The 23,340-nt window shown below is 42.0% G+C and overlaps 1 protein-coding gene across 1 annotated transcript in view; it reads right to left on the bottom strand.

The window, feature by feature from the left end:
* The window catches only part of CLSTN2 (calsyntenin 2), a 3,665,407-nt gene that overhangs the window by 423,186 nt on the left and 3,218,881 nt on the right, over positions 1-23,340 (bottom strand). Inside the window, exon 11 of the mRNA XM_069617773.1 lies at positions 4,919-5,085. Coding sequence (XP_069473874.1) covers positions 4,919-5,085 — 167 coding nt within the window. The remainder of the gene's footprint in view (positions 1-4,918; positions 5,086-23,340) is intronic.

The following is a 23,340-nucleotide window of genomic DNA, read 5'->3' as shown; positions in this document are numbered from 1 at the left end:
GAACTACCACTTCGAACGATGAGCGTTCCCACCTTTCGGTTAGCTTCTAGCCTTCAAGGTCATCAGCAAACAATGTCTCATATGTGACTTCCTCAGATGTTAAAACTGTGCTTGTAACATTTGGGGAAAGTCAATTAGGACTCAGTAGGTTTACCAGCAGCGTTCACTATGTTTACAGGAGACAAGTGACCGCTAGGCATCAAGTTATACTTAACAACAGGAAAAGATAATGCTTTCAGAACACCCAGTGTTTCAGCTTTGATAATCTCATTGCGTGTTACATTTCCCTTGTTAAAATGGCTTCCCACTTCTACAAACAACTTTTGCTCACTTGAATATGTAGGTGAGTGACAATAAAGCTGGCAAGGTATTTTGGTTGACTTGGCGTATGCAGCTTCTCTTTCCCTACTCTCACTGTGACTGCGGGCTGCTTCTGCTACTGGCTTGTTTTCTTCTATTACTACTGCTGCGGGCACTCTTGGGACCCACATCCCTCTGCTGCATGGGTGTCTCCGATCCAGCCTCATCAAAGGAGAGACTTCTACTCTCCAATTTACCTTGTCTTGCTTCTGCACATGGGACTTGGGTGGATGCACGACTTCAGCTTTGCATTCACAGCAATTAGGCACACCTGGAAAGACTGCCTGTTTCTTCCAATCTCTTCCGATGCTGCCACAGCCAAACAGGGTTTTTGAGCACAGGACCAACTCAGAGCCTACAGTTTAAATCTGGTCTTCCTCTGCTCCGGTGTCCCTTCTGTGGTCACATTACCTTGTGAACTGCCAGCCTTGTGCTCTATTTCTTCTGCTTCAGCCACTGCCAACCTTGCAGCTCCTGACCCGGCTTCTTTCTATTGCTTCTTTTATGCCCCTCAGGTGAGTTAATTGGTTTCAGGTACAGGCCCATAGAATTAATTTCCCGACCCTGCCAAAGGTTATTAGGCTCACCTGCCTGACCTGAGCTCCTGCATGTCTCTTTAACCCATCTTCTTCACAGTTCCTGTGGGAGTCTGGGACATGCAGTCCTTTGTAAAAAAAAGTTTCATTTTCTCTATATCTTTAAAAGGGTTTAGTAGAGATTTTCCTCCTTTGATATTATTATAAGAGGAATTTAAATGCTTAAACTTTCTAGAGACAGATGGGATAGGAAATGTCACAGGTTTGCCGTTTCTGTTAGCATATGTTTGGCATTGTGGAAGATATGGATTTATAGGGGTATAAAAGAGAGGTTATTTAGGTTCAACACTAAATTGAAGTACTTCTCTAGGTTGTACCTTTTTATTCTTAGTAAGAGGCTAAGATATATTAAATGGCAACACGCCAATTCCTCCTCTAAGTCTGGGGTAAAAGAATTGTTCTCAAAGGAAAAAGGAAAAGTAGTGTGTCTCACCCTGCAAAATCAGCCCCCCTCCCTGTGCCTGGTTGGCCCTAGTGTTAATATGGAATGGTATTAGCACTACAGCAAACTTTGCCCTGGTGAAAAAAGGCATTGAAAATATATCTTTTTTGCACTATGGCAATTTTTGAATCAGCTATGTTGTCATTTTAATATTGAACTGTATACCTCTTTTCAAACGTAGCCGGAAGGTATTTTAAAACATTAAAAAAATGACACAAGCCCGACCAACGCCTTACTGTAGCAGGAATATGATGTGACTATTGGCATGCACATTGCATACGCAATGCTTTTCATATGGTGACTCTGCCAGTCATCTGAAGAAATTAGTTGGGCATTTGATCCTACTGCCCGATCATATCTTGACATATGGTTACTACAACAGGCATATGACAAGGGGTCTGAGACTCCACTTGACTTATGTTGGCAGCACCATGCCATGTGTGGCTATTACTTACATATGACCACTAAACCAGGAAGATGATGGAACTGTTGATGTATTTGAGGCTGAACTTGTCACATTGTGGGCCATGGTGTGGTAGGGCCACATACTTGTTAACTATAGGAAAACTAGGAATAAAGACATAGATGCCGGGTTTCTTTTATGTAGTGTGTGTTTTATTTTACATAGTGAGTGTTTAAGTGTTTTGGACTGATCCATCTACCCCAACATGTGGCTGGATGAAATATTGAAGAGAAAAGAAGAAAAGAAACTCAATTGGACAGAGCACTTCAGACCAAGTATGGACTGGGCAGGGGAGAAAAGCTACTAGAGATAGAGTTAACAAAGAAAAGAAACTGTTAGGAAAGAAAACACGTTAGCGAATGAAAATACAAAAAGAAAAAGAGAGAAGGGGATGATAGAAACTAGTGATGGGCCACGTGTGCCGGGCGGCCTGGTTTAGAGCAGCCCGCGAACCCACAGAGCCATGGCGGCCATCGGCGCATCAAGGGGCCAAACCGGATGGGCCCATACTATACACAGCAAAGTTGCCAGGCTGAGCGCCGGTCTGCCTGGGCCAAATAACTGAATAGCTTCCCGGTTTGGGTCACGTAGAGGGGCAAACCAAACCGGGAAATTCAGCATTGCCCATTCATGGAGGCCCTTGAGGCAGGCCCATCATGGAAGTCCTCCCATAGGAGAAGAGTGAGGCAGAGCGGGGATGAGAATTCCTAGGCTGCCAATTAATGCAGCCCAGATGAAGAGAGTGAGGCTGCAGAAGTCTAGGGCTGCCTAGTCATGGCAGCCAGGGTGAAGAAAAACCCTGGGCTGCTGCGGTGAAGCAGTCCCGGTATAGAGAAGCAGCTTCCCCTTGGGCTCTCCAACACAATGCAGAGTAGCTGGCAATGCAGAGAAGCGGGCAATACTGCGGGTGGGACGGTTAGCACAGTGGCATCCCCATGGCATCCGTATGGCAATCAAATACCATCTGAAATCAACATGGCATTGCTGGTGCGGTGGTGAACATGGCGGTATCCCCATGCCAATCTAGATGTGGCCTGTGGACAAGATGGTGCAGTATCTTGCCAATGTTTTCTGGCAGTCCCACAGAGCACGGGGTTGCCCTGAAGATAGAACCTGGCTGCGGGTTGCATCGGTGAGGACAGGCAGATCACACAGGCTGTGAGGCCCACTGAAAATGACAGTCTTTGCCGCAGGGTTGCAGCAGTGATGATAGGCAGGCCCCAACGAGCCAAGGGGCCACACAGGAAATATTAAATTATACAGGCCCAGAGAGAGCTGGTGTGGCTCCACCTGGTGGAAGGACACCCAGAAGAACAGCTTTGGGTTGGAACCCCCCTAATCTTAGCAGGGGGTGGTCCCCTTCTATTAAGGACAGACCCCAGAAGGTACTTTAAAGTGGTGGCTGATTACAGCAGTCACCCACATTGTGACATAATGTAATATATGTTTTTATGCTTTGTTGAATATTTATGTTTAAATGAAATTCATGTTTATAGATAGGATTATGAACAGAATTTGAATTTTAAGTAAGGGCGCTATTATGGGGAATGTTAAGTAGGTTTAGAATATAGTATTACATTATAAGGATTAATGGGGGTTGTGTATGCTGAAGTGAGGTAGGGAGGAAGGTGGCAGCCCACCTGAGGCCACCTAATGAGTGGGACCGCCCATGCCCCCCATGACCACCCATGGCATCTATCCCCTGAACTCATGCCTCAGCGACTGGAGTGGCACCAGGTGGCAGGCATGGTTTCTGTTTCATCTGTCTCACCCTATGGGTCGCCATGCGACCTCTCCAAGCTAGGGAGGGCTGACAGAGCAGATCTCTTTTTAGGGTGAATTTACTCCAGGGGAACATTAGAAGGGAATCATTAAGCATTAGGCATTAGGAAGGCTTATTTTATACATATAGAGGGGTCCCATTAGGATCCCTACAAAACTCCACTTTGGTGTTTGTGTCCAAATGAAGTAAGGTAAGAACTCAGGGTGTGTCCCATCTCCTGGTAACACCAATTTATTTTTACACGTACAGCTCCCTCCCGATTCAGCTTGTCTGGTGACATGGGGTGTTAGCTCCCAGACAGACTGCGATTGATCTGGGTTAAGGGGCGGTGCATGCCCTTGCACTGGATCAGGGCCAGAAATCAGGAGCTACAATATGACGGCAATACATGCACCTCGCATGTTCTGATTATGTTCCCAGGAATGCACGCATTTTCCCTCATTTTCGAACTTACCATTGGATTTCACATTGCTCTAGCCTGCCCGCTATATTACATGGCAATGCCTGAACAATTATGGCAGTAAAGGGCCATGAGATGAAAACACCTATCACATTTTGCTACTGCATTGGTTGACGTTGGAAGTTCCAATCAAATGGCTACGCAAGGCCTGTACAAAAGCAAAAACTGTTGGCTTTGCTTATGCTTGTTTGCTGAACATGGCGTCCAAGATAGGTAGTTGATGATTCGAATAACGCCCAGAGTGCTCACATAAGCAAACTGAAGAACAAGAGGAAGAGGTTATTTGAAAAGGATCACACAATGTATTAAAAGATTGCCTCTATTATTCGAACACAAGTGGCCAGGTATAATACATGAGTTTGAGGGGCTAGGCCAGCTTAGAAAGGCGATAAATCACCGGGCCAATGGAAAGCATGCATTCAAACAGGCCTTGTCAATGGGATCGGCCATCATTCATTAGAGGCACTTGTTAAGGCCGAAAAGCTCATGTAGCAGAAAATCTCTGCAATGTACTGTTCTAGGTACTCCAGGAAAAAGTATGGCTGCGGGCAGCATGACAATGACATTGTTAATGGTTCCTTCATAATAGCTGTTGGTAAAAATGGCTTCTAAGTGTTCATCTGAAATCATGGGAATAGCCTTTTTTCCCTCTGTCACGTAGCCCGCGTGCCATAAAGCTCTCTCTTTTCATGACTTTACGCGACATTACATGGCTTTGGGGAATACATTGGCCTGGTATTACTGTACTTTGCCCTCTCCAGTTCATAAATCAAATGTAAACTTTTATCAAAAGTGACTCCAGATCATCGCTCACCTTTATCCCTTGTCCGAGGCTCTCCAGAGAATTGATATCCAGGCCTTCTTTGCAGGCCTGCAGGCAAGAAATCACTTTCTGGCTCTCAATTTTCCCTGGGCGGATAGTGAGGCCGGCAATACTTCCATGGAAAAACTGCGCAAATCTAGGCTTTGTAACTTCTCCTCCTGTATGAAAAAGAAGACACATTGGTTATAATGTTGGAAAAAGGGAGAAAAATAAACTACTCCAATAAACTAAGTTGCATGATGTCTAAAATAACACAATTTCGAGGCTCACTGATTCAGTCTTTGTTATTCGGTAAAAGCATTTACACTATATAAACAATTCTTCCACCTTTTTACATATAATTAGAAACACATGCATGATTGCAATAATGCAATGTACCCTACGTTGCAAAGCATTATAAATTAGCCTTCCACCTTGCCAGCACTCTAAGCATCGCACACAAAGCATTAAGAAGGAAAGCATCCATACATGTTTGCAAATTGAAACCTATTTTAATCCTAACACCAAGCTCTGATTAGCTGATTTCAAGCATATATTATAATCACTTCTAATCAGTGGAACGATGTTCCTCCAGCCCTGCCCCATTCTACTCCCTCTCCACCCACCCAAACTCCACCAGTGCTCCCCACAGACTCTATTCTCAACCTCCACCACCATTCGAACACCATGCCTTCCGTGTCTCCACTCCACCAGACACTGCTCTGTTTACAACAGTAGCCTCAAGACCGACAAAAACATAACGGAAGAAAATGTCTTCAAATAACCACCCATACTGAGTAGCTTCTCTGCTTCGGTCATAACCAAATTCTAAATCAAATGGGAATAAAACCCCACTTTTATAGTGCCCTCAACTAAAATAAAAAATGTTGGGGTCATCATGTCTGACAATCTTTCTATCACTGCTCAGGTATCAGCGGTCTGCCAGATTGGGCATTTTCAGTTAAACATTTTGAGATGGATACTCCATCTGATTCCTGCTACACCACGTCCCCCAGTTGTAGCCGCCATGATTTTGAGCAAGTTAGACTATTGTAACTCCCTTTATCTTGCCCAACCGAAGGGGGCTGCTAGGCCATCTACAACGTCTTCAAAATATTGCGACCTGGGTGGCAACAGGGACCCCCTACAGGGCTCATATTAAGCCTGTATTGCGCTCCCTGCACTGGTTCGCATTGTCCCAGCGCATTCAATTCAAAACACTGTGTATTGTTCACCGTGCTCTTCATGATCAAGGAGCTGAGTACTTTTGCACCAGGTTTGTAGGATATGTCCCAAACCGCTCCCTGTTGTCTGCGGCCTCTGGCTTGCTCTGTCTGCCATCTTTTCGGTTTTACTAGTTGGGGGGCGGGCCTTTTCAATTGCGGCAGCACAGCTGTGGAATGCCCTCCCACTATCAGTGAAACTATTGTCTAATCATCTGATCTTCCGGAAAGCCTTAAATACTCTTCTATTTTTATTCAGCATCTCTTTTTCTCTGGTTCTTTCCATGCCTTGTTTCTATGGGCTCCTTTGCTCTCTAGCGCCATGATGCTTCGGGCGACCGCACGCTTTACAAAATTCCATAACATAACATAAAATAACCCTATGTATATTGGTGATACAGTCATTCAACCGCACCAGGTGAATATTGTGATGCATAGGGACACTGACCAGCCCATTCTGATTACAATGGCCTGACTTTAGATAACCTCATCTGAGTATGATGTTAGTACCTAAGTATGTAATGACAATGCCACTTGTACAGGAACCATGCCTTCCACATGATGTCATTATCTGGACATATCATAGCAATACACAACAGATGATAGTGATATTTGGGCATAAAATTGCAACATTTGGCAAATGAGCTAAGTACCTGGGGATCTGATGGCAGCACCTGGCACATGTCTACCCAATGCATTTACAATAGCAGCAGATTTTGGTTCTGCCAGTTTTGCTTTCATTATATCAACACTAAGCCCAGTCTTCTGAGGGTTAGTGCACACTCACACACGTCAGCTTCTTCATGCATCCGAGCTGTGTGTCTGACGGGGGTTATAATTCCTCATGAGTGAAATGCAATTGAAAAGTTTGGTAGGGAGGATAGCTCAGCGGCAACGTGCTTGCCTTGGAAGCAAGACGACGTGGAGCACCACAGGTTCGATCCTCAGGTCCGTGCTTAGAAACCTCTGGGTATTAAGCGCGTTATAAATAACCTATCATATCGTATCGATTGATCGTTGCATTGATTGATCACTGACCAATAGAGTTGGATGACTCAAGAAACACTGCACTGGGATTGGAGCGGTGTCCTCCCTTGTTTTACTATGATTTCTAAACATGGGCCCTACAAGAGACTGTGCCTGTATCAATAAAAGCAGGGTCTCCGTGGTGGAAGAGAATGAGCATCGCCTGCGTAAACCATTACCACGTTGGCGTAATCAACCTTCAATTTCTTTTCTTTTCTACATGACTTCACTCATTTTTGTCACTAGGTCTAAATAATGTGTGTTTGCTTGATTTCCAGATGAGGATGTCATTTGCATTACTCGGATCAAATTGCACACAACACTTCTACGCCAAGGGGCAGAATATTGAATAGATTTCCCTGATGCTTTATTCCCCACTCATCTGTAATTAAATGCGTCTAGAAACAAAGTTGTTGTATGTGCTTTACATTTATAGTCATATTTATATAAGATTTCTAAATACCTCCATTTAGATCGTCCTATACACCCACACTTGCTCTACTTCTCAATGTTTTTCATAATCTCCAATCATTCGCAAACAATATGGATGTGTATTGTTTCACAATGAATAGCTTTTATAGAGTGCCAGACTCGATCGCTCAATCAAACACTACGGGCCTCATTGCAAGTTGGGCAGTATTCCAGCAGTAAATCTGCCTGAATACTGCCCAGTGGAATTACTGTTACCGCCAGGTGGTCTGAGAGATTTACTGCCGTATTACAAGTGGTGGTGGTACTGTTAGTCTGCATTCATGGGAATTTCAGTGGACTTAACGCCAGCGTAAATGAATGCTGCAGTAATTCCACCGATTTTGCAGATTTTTCAGCGGAAATTGGGAGGATTTACCTCTAGCATGATGCTGAAGGAAAATTCCCCACTCCAGGGCCAAACTTGTAGTATGGCAGAGCAGGAAAAGTCTCATGAAGAAGGGATTTGACCTAGCAGTTCGGGCTGGACTGCCCCTTTTGGGGTAGGACCAAGCCTGATTTGCATATGGTTTTTCACCTTCTGTAATGGCTTGGCAGGCTGAAAAACAATGGTCTGGAGGGTTGCCAGAGATTTGCCCGTGGTTATGATTAATTCAAAACCTTCCAGCCATCACCTTTCTGTTTTGCCAAAGTCACCCCGAGTGGGACGGGTATGCCCAGACGTGGGTCCCGAGTCTGCCGGGCCTAGAGACCCAAGCTACTCCTCACTGATGATGCCCAACAAGGCTGAAACATGTCTGGGGATGCTTGTGGTGTCGTGCAGAAGGGATGTGACCTAGCAGTTCGGGCTGGACTGCCCCTTTTGGGTAGGACCAAGCCTGATTTGCATATGGTTTTTCCCCTTCTGTAATGGCTTGGCAGGCTGAAAAACGATGTTTTGGAGGGTTGCCCAGAGCTTTGACCGTGGTTATGATTAATTCAAAACCTTCCAGCCATCACCTTTCTGTTTTGCCAGAGCAGGAAAAGTGGCAGTAATTCCGTAGCCGCCACTTTTTCCCCACCGCCATACTCGTAATGAGGTTGATCTAAATTATTGGCCATGATGTTTTTCTCCGACTGACGTGAGTGACAATTTAAGTGGACTAGCTTTTACCATGTATGATTTGAACAAGTCCATCAACATTTTTCAGACACATTTATTTTTAAAATGAGCTTTCTTATCCTTGATCATATTTCAGAATTCTGCTCTTTAGCGTATAATTGATGGCACATTGTTGTCATAGAACTATTTTGTAACGATAGTCCATCTGTCCACGCCTAATACATGGGTCTATGACCAGTAATGACATACAACTCCTTCCTGCTCAAAGAATTGTGTCTAGAGCTAGGAGAGTAGCCTATCACATCGGTTTGAAATTGACTGGCCCACACAATACCAACGTGTACTAAATGGTTTCCATTATATCAGCGAATGAAATTTCAAACCCAAATGTCAATGCATCTTCCCTTCATCTTGATATTTTGTATTTTATTATAACTTTTCAAACTTATTTTTCTTCCTAATTCAACTCAGGACGTGTGCTTTACCTTCACTATTGGGCAAACCAAAAGGGCATACATAGATTGGACGTATATTTTTATGAACTCCTGACCTCAATATCAGTAGTTACGTATCACTTCCGTGGTCTCATCATACCATTATCAAAACATTTGACATTGAGGGTGCACCTCATATAGCACCATATTCGTCTCTTGCCAGTAGTGAAATCCCACCCCAGGGACATGTTGAAAACTGTGTTGCCCAGATTCTTGCAACATATGTGCATCTCCCAAACACTGCTATGATGTCATTACCGAAAGCAACGTCACATTCGCTATGAATCTATGAGTCCCTTTTTAAACTGAGAAGTACATTCAGCCAAAGAATGTGAAGAAAGGGCCGGGGTAAGTAAGGGAATTAAAGGTTGGGTTATTTAACTGTACACTTTTGTAGGTGTAGGTCTTTCTTTCTTTCTTTCTTTCTTTCTTTCTTTCTTTCTTTCTTTCTTTCTTTCTTTCTTTCTTTCTTTCTTTCTTTCTTTCTTTCTTTCTTTCTTTCTTTCTTTCTTTCTTTCTCTATTTATTACATGCAGCAGCTCCCAGCCATCAGGGCACTCACCAATACAAAAACACATGATAAACAAAGGAAACAATATCATGAGCATAGTAATTTTATTTAAACAGGATTGTCTTTAACCGTTTGTGAAAAGTGAGAAGACTCCTCTTCTTCCGCAAGCTGATAGGAAGACTTGTCCAGTCGCTGCTGGTACAGGAAAGGAGCATCCGCTGCCCCTTGCTCTTTTAGCAATTGGGCATATCAGCCGAAGTGTGTCACTGGATTTGGTGGATCAACCAGATGGTTGTGGGGTAAGGCTTTCCTTGAGATATGACGTTGCAGATCCAGACACATTTATGCACCAAAGTAGTTATTTTGAAAAGTATCCTGGAAGCCACTGGGACCCAGTGGAGTTCTCTTCTAGAGGCGGTGATGTGCTCTCTCCTAGGTATTTTCTTGATGTGCACAGCATCATTTTGTAACGATTGAAGTTTACTAACAAAACTCATGTTAGTACCACCTAAGAGTGCGTTACCGTAATCTAACCTAGGCGTGATGGTTGCCCTCAACACAATAGTATAAACAAGAGATATATAGCTCTTCTTAACAGTTATCAACATTAAACATTAACTGTTCATTAACACTCAATTAAGATTTTATTAAGACATACAAAATACAATTTATCAAAAAACCATTATTAAAACACTGTATAAGAAAATACAATTCATAAACTGTGACAAACACAACCTTTTTAGCTTGGCAACTATCTAAAGGGATCGGTTTTGAATATAGTTTTGGAGGCTCAAATTAGCATCTCTTAAACAAAATTGTCATAGACTTGACATGTAAATGATCTCAATAATTATTTCATAAACCATTGTAATGTGCTCAACATTTTTCAGTTCTCTTCAATTGTTAATGGAACTTTCATCAGGAGTAGTGCCACTTGTTAATCTAAAAACTATATACAAGAGATACTATTATTGTATAGTGCTGAAGTATTCCTACAGCTTCTTGTAAGCAGTGTAAATACTGTTTTCTTTGTGATATGAAACCGTTGTAACTGTTGATAAAAATAACAATAGAGAAGGTGAGCTATAGGTGCTACAGTAAATCTCTAAGAATATTAACTAGTCTGGAGTAGGCCTGAAGGTAACAATACCTGGTCTAGTCTGTGGAGTTCGGGGAGAGGCAATCTTGAATATAGCAGAGGTGTCTTCACTTCGGTCTGGTTCCCCCGATTTGTAGAGATACTCAACCTGCAAAATAATTTGCTTGTCATTTAAAATACCCTGAGTGGATGAACTCTGAGGATTCATAAAAAGGAAATATTTGCTCATTTGTAAAGACTTGCTCTAAATTAACAATTTAAAAATTGCAAAGCTGTAAAATTGCCAATACCTGTAACCAATGATAGAATAATCAGCTATATTTGTCCGTGGTCTGCTTGGTAACTATAGCAGTACCTCAGTGAACCGTCCTAGTTGATCACTGTCATCTCTCTCCTTGCTAGAACCTATGAACATAACATGTCACATAGTGAGAGGAATTATAGCCCTCACTTAAGGGACTATTTGTGTGAATTTTTACTTCTCAAATTCTTTACACAAGTGTTTCTTACCTAGATGGTTCTCGCAGGTGTCGGTATAACCCTGAATGCTGGAAGGCACGTAGTTAATACAGACGGTTAGTAGTTGTCTATCTCTAGCCCAAGACCCCTGAGTGGATCTGAAAAACAGAAAAGAGAAACGTCTCTATTTAGCTCTCTCTCCGTGCCTGTTATTCCATCTCTCTAGGGAGTTTATATATATTTTGATATATCTTTTGATAGAAACAAGAGAGAGAGGGAAGTTAAGCTCCTTTTTAAGAGGCTGAGATAAATGATATCTTATTTTATGTAACATTTGATGACTAGACGTACCCGCAGTAGACACAAAGAAAGGACTCAGTGTCCTTAATACGCTTCCTTCAAGATGGCGACCGGCCACTTGACTAGACTATTACTAGTGTGACAGCGGGTCAAACAGAAGCAATCTCTGGCGACGGACGGAGAAATCCAGTCACAGTACCTAAGGTAAGATTAGGGGATAACGAAAATATATTGCTCTATTTTAGATTTAGACCAGACCAACGCGAGTTCACTTGTGTGCATGTAGTATTATTTATCTGCCTATAAAAATGATAACAGACACGGATAGGGAGCTAAATAGAGGCATTCGTCTATTCTGTTTTTTAGATCCACTCACGGGTCTTGGGCTAGAGATAGATGACTACTAACCGTTTGTATTAACTACATGCCTTCCAGCATTCAGGGTTATACCGACAACTGCGAGAACCATCTAGATAAGAAACACTTGTGTAAAGAATGTGAGAAGTAAAAATTCACACAAATAGTCCCTTAACTGAGGGCTATAATTCCTCTCACTATGTAACATCTTATGTTCATAGGTTCTAGCAAGGAGAGAGATGGCAGTGATCCACTAGGACGGTTCACAGACGATACTGCGATAGTTACCAAGCAGACCACAGACAAATATAGCTGATTATTCTATCATTGGTTACAGGTATTGGCAATTTTACAGCTTTGCAATTTTTTAATTGTTAATTTAGAGCAAGTCTTTACAAACGAGCAAACATTTCCCTTTTATGTATCCCCAGAGTTCATCCACTCAGGGTATTTTAAATCACAAGCAAATTATTTTGCAGGTTGAGTATCCCTACAAATCAGGGAACCAGACCGAAGTGAAGACATCTCTTGCTATATTCAAGACTGCCTCTCCCCGAGCTCCACAGACTAGACAAGGTATTGTTACCTTCAGGCCTACTCCAGACCAGTTAATATTCTTAGAGATTTAATTTAGCACCTATAGATCACCTTCTCTATTGTTGTCTTTATCAACAGTTACAACGGTTTTATATCACAAAGAGTACAGCATTTACACTGCTTACAAGAAGCTGTAGGAATACTTCAGCACTATACAATAATAGTATATCTTGTATATGTTTTTAGATTAACAAGTGACACTGCTCCTGATGAAAGTTCTGTTAACAATTGAAGAGAACTGAAACATGTCGAGCACATGACAATGGTTTATGAAATAACTATTAAGATCATTTACATGTCAATTCAATGACAATTTTGTTTAAGATATGTTAATTTGAGCCTCCAAAACTATATTCAAAACCAATCCCTTTAGATTGTTGCCAAGCTAAAAAGGTTGTGTTTGTCACATTTTATGAATTGTATTTTCTTATACAGTGTTTTCATAATGGTTTTTTGATAAATTGTATTTTTTATGTCTTAATAAAATCTTAATTGAGTGTGAATGAACAGTTAATGTTTAATGTTGATAACTGTTAAGAGGAGCTATCTATTTCTTGTTTATATTAGTTCTTACTACCCATTATAAGATAGAGCTACCACCTGTGTAGTATCTATGGGATTCCCTCCTAAATTTAGTGCCCTGACTACAATGTCACAGATCTTGGTTGTTAGATATGGCTTTATCAGCCTCAATAGTCTAAGATGTTTATGAGACTTTCTCACTATGCTGTCTACATGAACATCCGCACCGAAGGAGGAATCCAAAAATACACCCTGCGTCTTAACTTTATCCTGTACCTTAATACAGTGGTTATCAACATGAAAGCTTAACATCACCAAACATTTGATAGAAATCACTGGACAAAACCCTATGAAGAAAAAGCAGAAGCTGGAGGCCCTCACTGACATCCCCTCAGAGCTTTCCCTTTTTAGGCCTAGATGCTCTGTCTTCCATGTACTACATGAAATAGCAACAGAATACCTCTCCCTAATATAACACCCTTACCACTAGGAAGACCACTATGGTCATCTGTACTGAAACATCTTGCCATTCAACCAGCTGGGTATCAATGGTACAAGTGGGAGAATACTCCACTAGCAGGACCTTCTAGTCTAGATTGCTGCTCCAGAGGTCTTATGACTGACTTATTCTTCAATGTCTTCTTCCCACAGGATCTCTGATTACTGCTCTTGTAGCCCCGCTGTTTCCTTGAGGGTCTATCAACAGTCTCCATGAATACCGAGCAATGCAAATGCTATTTTATAATTCTATGCAAACCTAACATTCTACTCTCAATTGTAACGTATGTCTATTTTTACTGTGACTGTTCTATGTTACCAAACCTCAAAGTGCTCTGGAGTGGCGTCTAGCATGATCGCTATTCAAAAAACCCAAACGAAAAAACAAAGTAAATGATTGGGTTGAAATATTGAGCACAATTTAGTGGCCTAATATGTGTCAGATTAATAATACAGTATCACAGGCAAAAGTCAAATTTGTCACTTCTTGCAATCCAAAATAATAGGAATACACTATAGCTATCATAAGATGGTGGCGAAGATCTCACAAGTAGAGCTTAAATGAGCTGGTATCTAAAATGCACCACTATTTCTGTCTTTTATTTCTCATAATTGTCTCGTCTTGAAACATTCACCATTGAATGACGTCATTTAGGGTTCTAGAGGGGTCGCACATCCGACCCCTGGGTGATCTATTAAGACGCCAATTATTTAAAACAATAACAAAAAGTGTTTTTAAAATAACTGAAGCTCCTGGTGTAGCGGGGGCCTCAACACCAGGTCTGGGGTGTGCCAGGCCCAGTCCTGACCCTTAAGGGTGAAGGCTGTGCTGTGGAGGCACTCAATAGGAGCTGTCATTGGACTTGACCGTGAGATGTGGCACATGTCACATGCCACATCAGCTCCAACCCCTTCTCCCTTGGCTTCCACGCAGCTCAAATACAGGAACTAGGAAGCTCTCTCTGCTTGCACCTGTTTGTGAGCAGCACAGATGAGCCGAGGGTGGCCCAGAAAGGATGGACTGAAGCTTCAAGAAAAAGGTAAGAAGACTTTTAAAAAGAATGTGTGTATTTTGCAATGCATGTGTGAAGTGCGTGCCAGATGTATGTATGTGAATGGTGGGTGAATGAGAATTAATGTGATGTGATGTGAGTTTTTGAATGTTCTGGGTGGGTGGGTGTGTGCCTCTGTATAGAATGCAATGAGTGGATGCAAGAGAAGGTGTGAGTGAGTGACTGGTGGGTGAATGAGTATGAATGTGATGGTGTGTTTTGAATGTTCTGGGTGGGTGGGTGTGTGCCTCTGTATAGAATTCAATGGGTGGAGGTAACAAAAGGTATTTGAGTGATTGACTGGTGGGTGAATGAGTATGCATGTGATGGTGTATGTTTGAATGTGAAATTGGGGATCACTAGATTATTTTTGACATATCCTTTATTGACTTTGCATGTTTTACTGGTACTTTCATGTAAAGCCAGGTTCATGTATGTCATTACCTGGCAATATACTGGAATGTTGTTGTAGTCAGTCTAGCCATTGCTTACTGTGGCATGACATTTATTACTCAGCATCTTTAAAAAAGTAGTGTTAGCTCACTAGACTGATGTTATGGTTTAGCAGCCTGTTTATTTTTTACTGCAGCATGTCTTTTTATTACCTGAGCATCTATGATGGATCAGGCATGATAAGTGTTCTTATGGGTCTAGACTGGCTCACATTGGAACCAGTTTGGACCAAGTGCCAGTAATGATACTATAAAAAACATCTTAAAGCGAACATGAGTATGGTCTTATATGGGAATACTAGCATATGTTGGTGGAGCCAGCATGGAAATGTATGGGCATAGCCAGCATGAAAATGTGTTTTATACTGGCATATATTGCTGGGACTGGCATGATAACACATTGGGAAATGTCCTGTGCACTTTTGGTGACTTACATGTATTGTACTTTACCCTAGACTCTACAAAAATGTTTGTTGGACTTTTACCCAAATTGTTGGCCTTTTATCCACATTTCCACAGACAGTGTGCTGTGTAATGCACCATTTTAACCCATAATTCAAAACATTTCCTCAGGGGAGGGGTAATAATCCCCCCTAACACCACCAAACCCTTTTGTTAGTTTGGGCTCCCTCGCTATGCTAGGGCACAATCGCAAACTTGTGGCAAATATTTACACCCTCCAAGAAAACTACTCACCAGCCTGGTGGCGGGTATATTGGTACCAGGCCACGCCCCTTCTTTCTATGCTATGTGAAACATTTAAGCTTTGATTAAAACACATATTTACTTCTTTCACTTGCAGTAGTGCGTGCCCCTACAGCGGCATAATCATCATGGACATTGCGCACATCTGGTGGTCATGCCGGCTCGGGGTGTGGTGTGCCCTTTGCTTTAAGAAGGTTGGGGGGCACAGAATTGCTTGCAGGGGCCCCCAAATGTCAGACAAAGGGGTTGTCACATCTGGAAGTCTGCCAGTGAGTACTGTGAGAAACCTAAAGGTGTCTCACTCACTAGTCCCTGGGGATTTGTCATCCAGGTGGCCTTGATATGCCCATCGCTTTTGGATCCAGTTCCTGGGGGTGGACCAGGGCAGGAGGATCACCTGGATGAAGGGTCTTCAGGGAATGGAAGTGGGACACAGGACGGCATGATGCGGTATCACCTTCCATGTAGCATCTTTTCCCAATCCTACCATGTAGGATACTTAGAAATTCAATGCCCCCCCCTCCCGTCAGACACAAAAATCTTTACATGGGCAGCTCACTGTGAGAGAAAACAGACTAACGCCCAAACCATTTACGTGACATGTCCCAATACAATGGTCATTACATACACCTGACTTCTATCACATATCCCCACATGGATAAAAAGCTGAACATGAAAGCACACTCTGAGCACGAGGAATCAGCAGTTCCAAGATGGCAGTTAAATACAAGGAGAAAGACGACAGGACCAAAGAGGGTCATGAGCCTTCGAGAATAAGAGATATAAGACTCGGAATCAAAGCTGAAGAAACCTGCATTGTGTGTCATAGGTACTCGGGGCTCTCCCGCGTCGATAGCCATGGCGGGGAGGATTGTTTTCTGCTGTGGTACTGTCCTAGGTTCCTACCAGAAAGCAGTGCCAGTAAAGTCAGCACAGCTTGTGAGGTGGAGAGACTAATACCAGACTGGTCTGTGTTAAAGCCAAGGTTGCAAGCAGCAACATTGTATAGAGAAAACTGAAGAGAACAGTGTGTGAATCGTATGTGACAAGAGACGCGAATATAGCTAAGACAGCAGATGAGTGGCTGAGCTTTTGAATTCAAGACAACTACCATAAACGGAGTGGTCCGGCATCACGTGGGTGCTCATTCGAAGATCTCTGTTAGGTATCCAATTGAAAGGTGGCAAATGTAAAAGGAATTGTGAAATCAAAGTGGTCCTGCAACAATTCAAGCAAAACACTGTGCACATTCGAAAGCCTTCGATAGTTGATGATAACTGAAATTTGTCCGAACCTGGCTGAGGGAGACTAATTGTATTAAGAAAGGGATCTGAGCCCGGCTGAGTGGGATCAAGGGTGAATAGTGAATCACATGAATTGAGTACTTGAAAGAAGAAAATAACTTTTCATTTGTTTTGTCGTATCAGGCCCTCTGCATGAATAGACTTTGATAGGCAATGAGACATGGGCACAGAAGGCCCCAATACTAGTGATTGAACTGTATCCTTGTGCTAAAGAATCCATGATTGTGCTACGTTCGAGTGAACTGATTTGCCCCGTGCTGCAAATGTGGGGAAGGGAGGCCAATGGCCAGAACAACTTAACATATCATTTTTGTGAACACTTCCTTCTTTTTCATAAACACTACCCCCACAATATTTGTATTTAGAGGTAAGGACTGGCAATAGGTTTTTAAGTATAGGCCCTTTTCTTTTGAAAAGACACCACTATGACTGTGTTATTATTATTTGATGGTCGTAGCTTGCTCCCATCTGCAGATTTATGATTAGATACGGGTTTATCATCCCCTTGTTGAAGTTGAATAAATACCCTTGCACTGTGGTCACTTGTGTCTGTCTTACTGTTGATAACATGCCTTCCTTACAGTACCAGGGGAAGAACCAACTGTGCGGTGCCACAGATTTATGAGTGTAGAAATGATATTACATTACATGGTGGAGGCTTTTTATGTCCTCTTGCACCCAATATTACGCTTAGATAATACAAACTATGAGGGGTCTTGGGTATATTGAAGGAACCTTTCCCAGATGATATACTCCAGCAAAAATAACATTATCAGGTGCACTCTCTTGTGTGCATGCAGACCAGTCTAAAAGGTTTCTTCTATAGAAGTAGTAGCTGACTCATAGATACATGTATAACCAGGGAATGGTGTTGGTACTAAATCCTGGTAAATCATTTCATTTTCAGGCCTTGCTCGTGCTGCATTTTGCTCCTCAGTAAACAGCAGCACACGCCTCCCCAGGCCAGTGTTAGATAGGCTTTTTTAACACAGCTACGACACAGATTACAAATACTTCTGTGTCCATTGATCCATGTATGTTTCATACACTAGCTGGAGCCTGCGTTAGAGATTTTGCTTTCCATGTGACAAGGACTGCATTATATATATTTTAAATGTAGACCCCATGTCAAATCTGGGAAATGACATTCCCCAAATGTGTGATCGTGGACAAATCACTGTGCTTTGGTTCTTTTATCTGACTGAAATGATAGCACCTGAAATCACGGGTGCTAGACACATCTGAAAAATCAGAAGGCAGTCTGTCGTCACTTTCTGTGATGTCACTTTGGGTGGGGTCAAAAGACATCACTTCCTGTGATGTCATCAGGGGGTCAAGGGTCCTGCAGTGTCAATTCCACTACGCCTCGCATTTTCGTGAAATGACGTCCCTGTCACCATTACTTCCCAATCAAATTTGTTCTCAGGTGTAGCTATATCAAAGGTCACAATAATTCATTAGATTCAAATATGTACCCTAATTCGTCATTTACCTTCATATTGGTTCACACTACGGAATAGTTTGTCTAGGTCAACAACAAAACATATTGGGCCTAATTTGCAAGAATCAAACAACTCAAAAAAGCATAGTACAATTGCTTTATTGAGTTGCCTGATACAAAGAAATTAGCAGATCACCTTGTTTGCACGGGTGTCTTGTGCATTTCACAGGAGGTGAATGCCAGTGCTAATGACATGCTTGACAGCCAGCCAGCCATTGTTGTTGTTTGTGTGTGGCTAACATACAAGTATTAAAGGTGCTGTGCACCTATATGGTTGAAGGGAATGTATTTCACTATTATGAGCACTACATAGGTCTGCCATGATTATATGTTCAAAAACAAACTAATTGATATTTATAATATTTGCCCCCACATGGTGTACACTCTGCAGTGATATGGTATCCAGCATCTAGGTGAGCCACCTCAAACATACATGTATTTATTTTGTCCCCACTCTCAATATGCCTACAACAAAACTAACTGCACCTCTCTACTTTAACCACATTGTAGTAGTCGATGCAAACCACACTACAAATACACAAGGCTTTAGCCAAATCCAACATAAACGGTTATCTGCCACCCTTAAGTGGAGGCAATCCCCAAGATAGTTTGCAAAATATAGTGATATACCTTGCTGTTTTCAAGCTTATCTAAATCTGTACATTCTTTCCAACCAGACTGTCCTTAAGAGCTTAATTTAAACCTCGTTGTACCACATACAATGACTATAGACTTAGATTGTGTCTAAGCTCCAGGAAATTTAGTAGGTATATCTGAAGCTGCATATCAGGGAAATTGAGGAGATTTTAATGAAGCATTAAGCCCCGAGCTTGGGTTGGCGGGGGCGGGCATTACCGCTTCAGGTAATGCCTGGGGCCCATAGTTACAGGCCCGAATGAAGCAAGGGCCTTATTGCAGGTCCTGGGGCATTACCTAAACTGGTAAAGCCACCCTAGCGAGGGACTTCTTGGTATTACCACTGCAGCCTTTTAGAAAAAGAAAAAAAAGATGCCTGCCATGTAATGGGATACGTAGTCCTTTATCCCTTTCTATGGCGGCCATCTAAACAAGTAAACAAACAGGATGGACGCCATGGGGAGAAAGGACTACACAAAGTCCCTTCTCCCTTTCCCTGGTGGCAAGTAAAAAGAGAAAAAAAAAGAAAGACAACAAAGAAGATGGCCGCCATTGAACTGGAGAAGGGTCTACCATAGTCCCTTCTCCCTTTCCACGCTGGCAGGAACATTGAGGGACATGGCGGCGACCGGTGCAACCGGCGCCTTGTCAGGCTGGTAAGGACCCAGCGAGGACCAATCAGATTTGCTTTTTGCAAATTGATTGACCATCACTGGGTACTGATAAACATTAGTAAAATGCCTTTCATGAGTGGAATCAGGTTTATGATGGTGCCAGATGACTGTTGATGTAATGTGATTATTTCTTTATTTCTTTATTACATTTGTCTAATGCCCAAACCCAAAGGTTTCACAGCGTTTGTACAGATGATCATGAGGGTAAGGAGATGGGTCAGGGAAGGGAGCAGTAGAGGCAATAGATTCAGGGAGGACATAAGAGGGTCAACATAGAACCAGATTGTTAGTCAGTGATGGGCGGTGGTGGCCTATTAGTCATATTTGTTAAAGAGCCTTGTCTTAAAGAGTTTTCTGATGGTTAAGTAGGCATATTCGTTTCAGATTTTGACGGCAGAGTGTTCCACAGTGAGGGAGCGGTGACTCAAAAGTAGCCCTCCTGCTTTTTTGCTGTTGAATCTGGTGGTGAAGAGTGAAATGCTGGTGGTTGAGCACAGCCTTTTTAGATTCATACTATTCTTCTCCCAGATACGGCCTATACAAATTAGAAACTTGGGACCCCCATTCATCAGTATTGGATCCCACATTGCTCTTCCTTGGACCCTTCCCTCCTCTTCCAAGCACTATCCTCCAGAATAGGGAATGATCACCCTGTTCTAAAGCCCTATACGTATCTAGCCATTGTTCACTCATGAAGGCTCTTTTTTTAAGCCATTAATTCTTTATAATTCAATCTCAGGGCTCACAGTTCTCCTTTTCTCATGCTAGTTCAGGATTGGACCATCATTATATTTATTTTCTTAGCTGCATGACAGTCTCTGTCATACCGGAAAGGTACAGCACTGCACAGCCGGTAATACTGTTACAAAAGGGACGTGGATAGACTTAATATTCTCGATATTGTCAAACATAGAGAGGGGTGTTCTCAGTGGCACAAATCGCTGTTATATCATTCAGTATACTCTCATAAATGACTGATTGCTGGCCTTGTTCCATTACTGTTGCCATTTTAAATATGTTCGTACAGTAACAAGGCCCACGGTCTTCTGTAAGATTTCCATGAATAACACCATACCCTTTTCTTGACCCAGACTGATGACAACAGGCTGAGGATGATGGTCACTCTCAACCCTTCCATCAATTTGAAAATCTGAACACAGGTCCCATCGATCACCAGATACGAAAACATAGTCAAACAATGAGAAACCAGTTGGGCCCTTGTACGATTTCCTTGCCGGTTGGTCCTTTTGAAATTGTACATTACAGGCTCTTGGATTAAGTTTGCAAAGTGTTATTGCCACTTCCACAGCTAGGGGATAGGCTTTCTTTGGGATGTCAGCGATCAATTCCGAAATTCCTCATGCACTGTCTTGATCTTCCCACAGGTCCACTAAGTTATTCAGAGGTTCCACTTGCATATTAAGATCCACTTCTACTATCATAAGACTGCCTCTTCCCTTCAGCAATCGGGCACTGGCAGTCTCGTAGAGCAGATTCACCAACCTCATTCCCTTTAAGCCTGAGGATCTATTGTAAATGTTAAATAGCATCATTTGCTTACCCTCAGGCCGTTATATTATGGTTACATGTCTTCCCATCGAAGGATGTACATAGAGGTGATGTTACATCGAATCTATTTTATTGAAAGATGATTCATCGAATTGCCATACATAAAGTGTAAAGTGTTTATGCATCTAAACCCTTTCATTGAATAGAGTTTTGTTATATAAACACTTTAAATTTTTTGCATGGAAAGTCGCTGAAACATAACGTTACAGGGAGCTATTCAGTATTGAAGTCGAGTACAAAAAGTACCAATCTAATCCTTCACTGGACAGCTCCCTCAAACGTGTGTAGTGTCAGCAAGTGTACTTGACACTTTTATTTTATTTTTTAATGGGTGGGTCCCCCCAAACCCCTCAATAAAATAAATGTCCACAGTCCTGAAATAGCTCACTAATACTACAAAAGTTAGAGGGAACTGTCCAGTGCTGAAATCAATTCAATACAGCTACAATGTATTTCAGCACTGGACAGCTCCCTCTAAACTGTGTGGTGTTTATTCCCCCCCAAATCCACATTTTGTTTATTGCTTATTTATTGAAAAATGCTTTTCAATCGAAATTCAATGAATGAAAAATTCAATGACTATTCATTTGGATATAAAGGTATTTCACCCAATATATTTGGATGGAAAAAGAGTCTATGGATGTTTTTTCGATGAAAAGACTGTATACTTTGTATTATCAAGAGTTGTAAATCTGCTGTAAGTCACAGATGCTCAGTCGCTTTCCATCCCAAAGAGTCCAGCCATATTGCCAAGCCACCACTGGGCCTTCCTTTTAGGCATTTGGTTGCTGGCACCGAAAACGATCTATATCCTTGGAGCGAAATTGGGCTCAGGGCCCTCATTTCCTGAAAAATAACTATTTGGTAAAGTGGAATCTGAAACTTTATTATGTTCATGGTGTTGTGTCCTATTATCCGTCCATGTTCCTACAGCAACATCTCCCTTCTCCTCCCTGTTACTGATAGTAGGCCTTAAGGGTAGGGCACAGAAGGGGGAAAAGGATCATGGTTTGGGACCAATGAAAGGGAGACAGACATCTCAACCCACAGTTGACTGACACACTGGGTAGTGTGCCATCTGCTGTCAAGACGCATTGGGGCACTTGATACATTCCCTGGCCCATCAAATTCTGAAGTTGGTGAGGACCTCCAAACGGTTGTACTGCTGTGAGCCAGTGAAAAGGGCACATGAGAAGGGCCTGATGGCAATACCCAGTGAATAGGTTAAAAAAAGGTGTGCACATCTCCCACGACTTCTGCAATTGTCTGCAGTACAATTCCACAAAATAAATCAGGTGTATTTCTTCTTAGTCTTTGTTATGTTTTGAAATATAACTGTCACTGTTTATAGGGTCTCTCCCCAGATATGTGAATGGTGTGCCACCTATCTAAAAGAGGATAGAAAGAAAATAAAAAATAGACATTTACTGATTCATGATGTATGTAAGGATATTTGGCGTGTTACAGCACAGAGTACAGCACTACTGCACAGGTAGCATTTTTTTTTTTATGCAGCACCACCACATGGGTGTGGTGCATTGCTATATGTGTTGCCAGAGTAACATGGACATATAAGTAAAGACAGGCTATTTAGTCAAAAACGATTTTTACATATAAAATGCAAATCTATTTTTACAGTTAAAAGCACACATGTGCACATTCAAAATGCACACTATTTTTCACCTGAAATGCCTATGTTGCAAGAGACACATTTGAAAATTAATAACTAACCTTATTAATAACTAACCTGACTAATAAAACTTCATTTAACATAACCCACTAATAAAAATGTGTCTCCACTGCAGAATTAGGCCTACTCTGAAAGTGAACTTTTAAACGCACATTCATTTTTTTTTCTCTGCTGCTCTGTCCACATAACTACAGGAAGCAAAGAGCTCGAAGGAACAGGAAATCAGTTTGTTAC

This window comes from Ambystoma mexicanum, chromosome 10, assembly GCF_040938575.1.
Source record: "Ambystoma mexicanum isolate Mex_15411 chromosome 10, UKY_AmexF1_1, whole genome shotgun sequence".
NCBI lineage: Eukaryota > Metazoa > Chordata > Amphibia > Caudata > Ambystomatidae > Ambystoma > Ambystoma mexicanum.
Note: the sequence above shows the minus strand (reverse complement) of the source record. Positions and strands in the feature narration are given on the sequence as shown.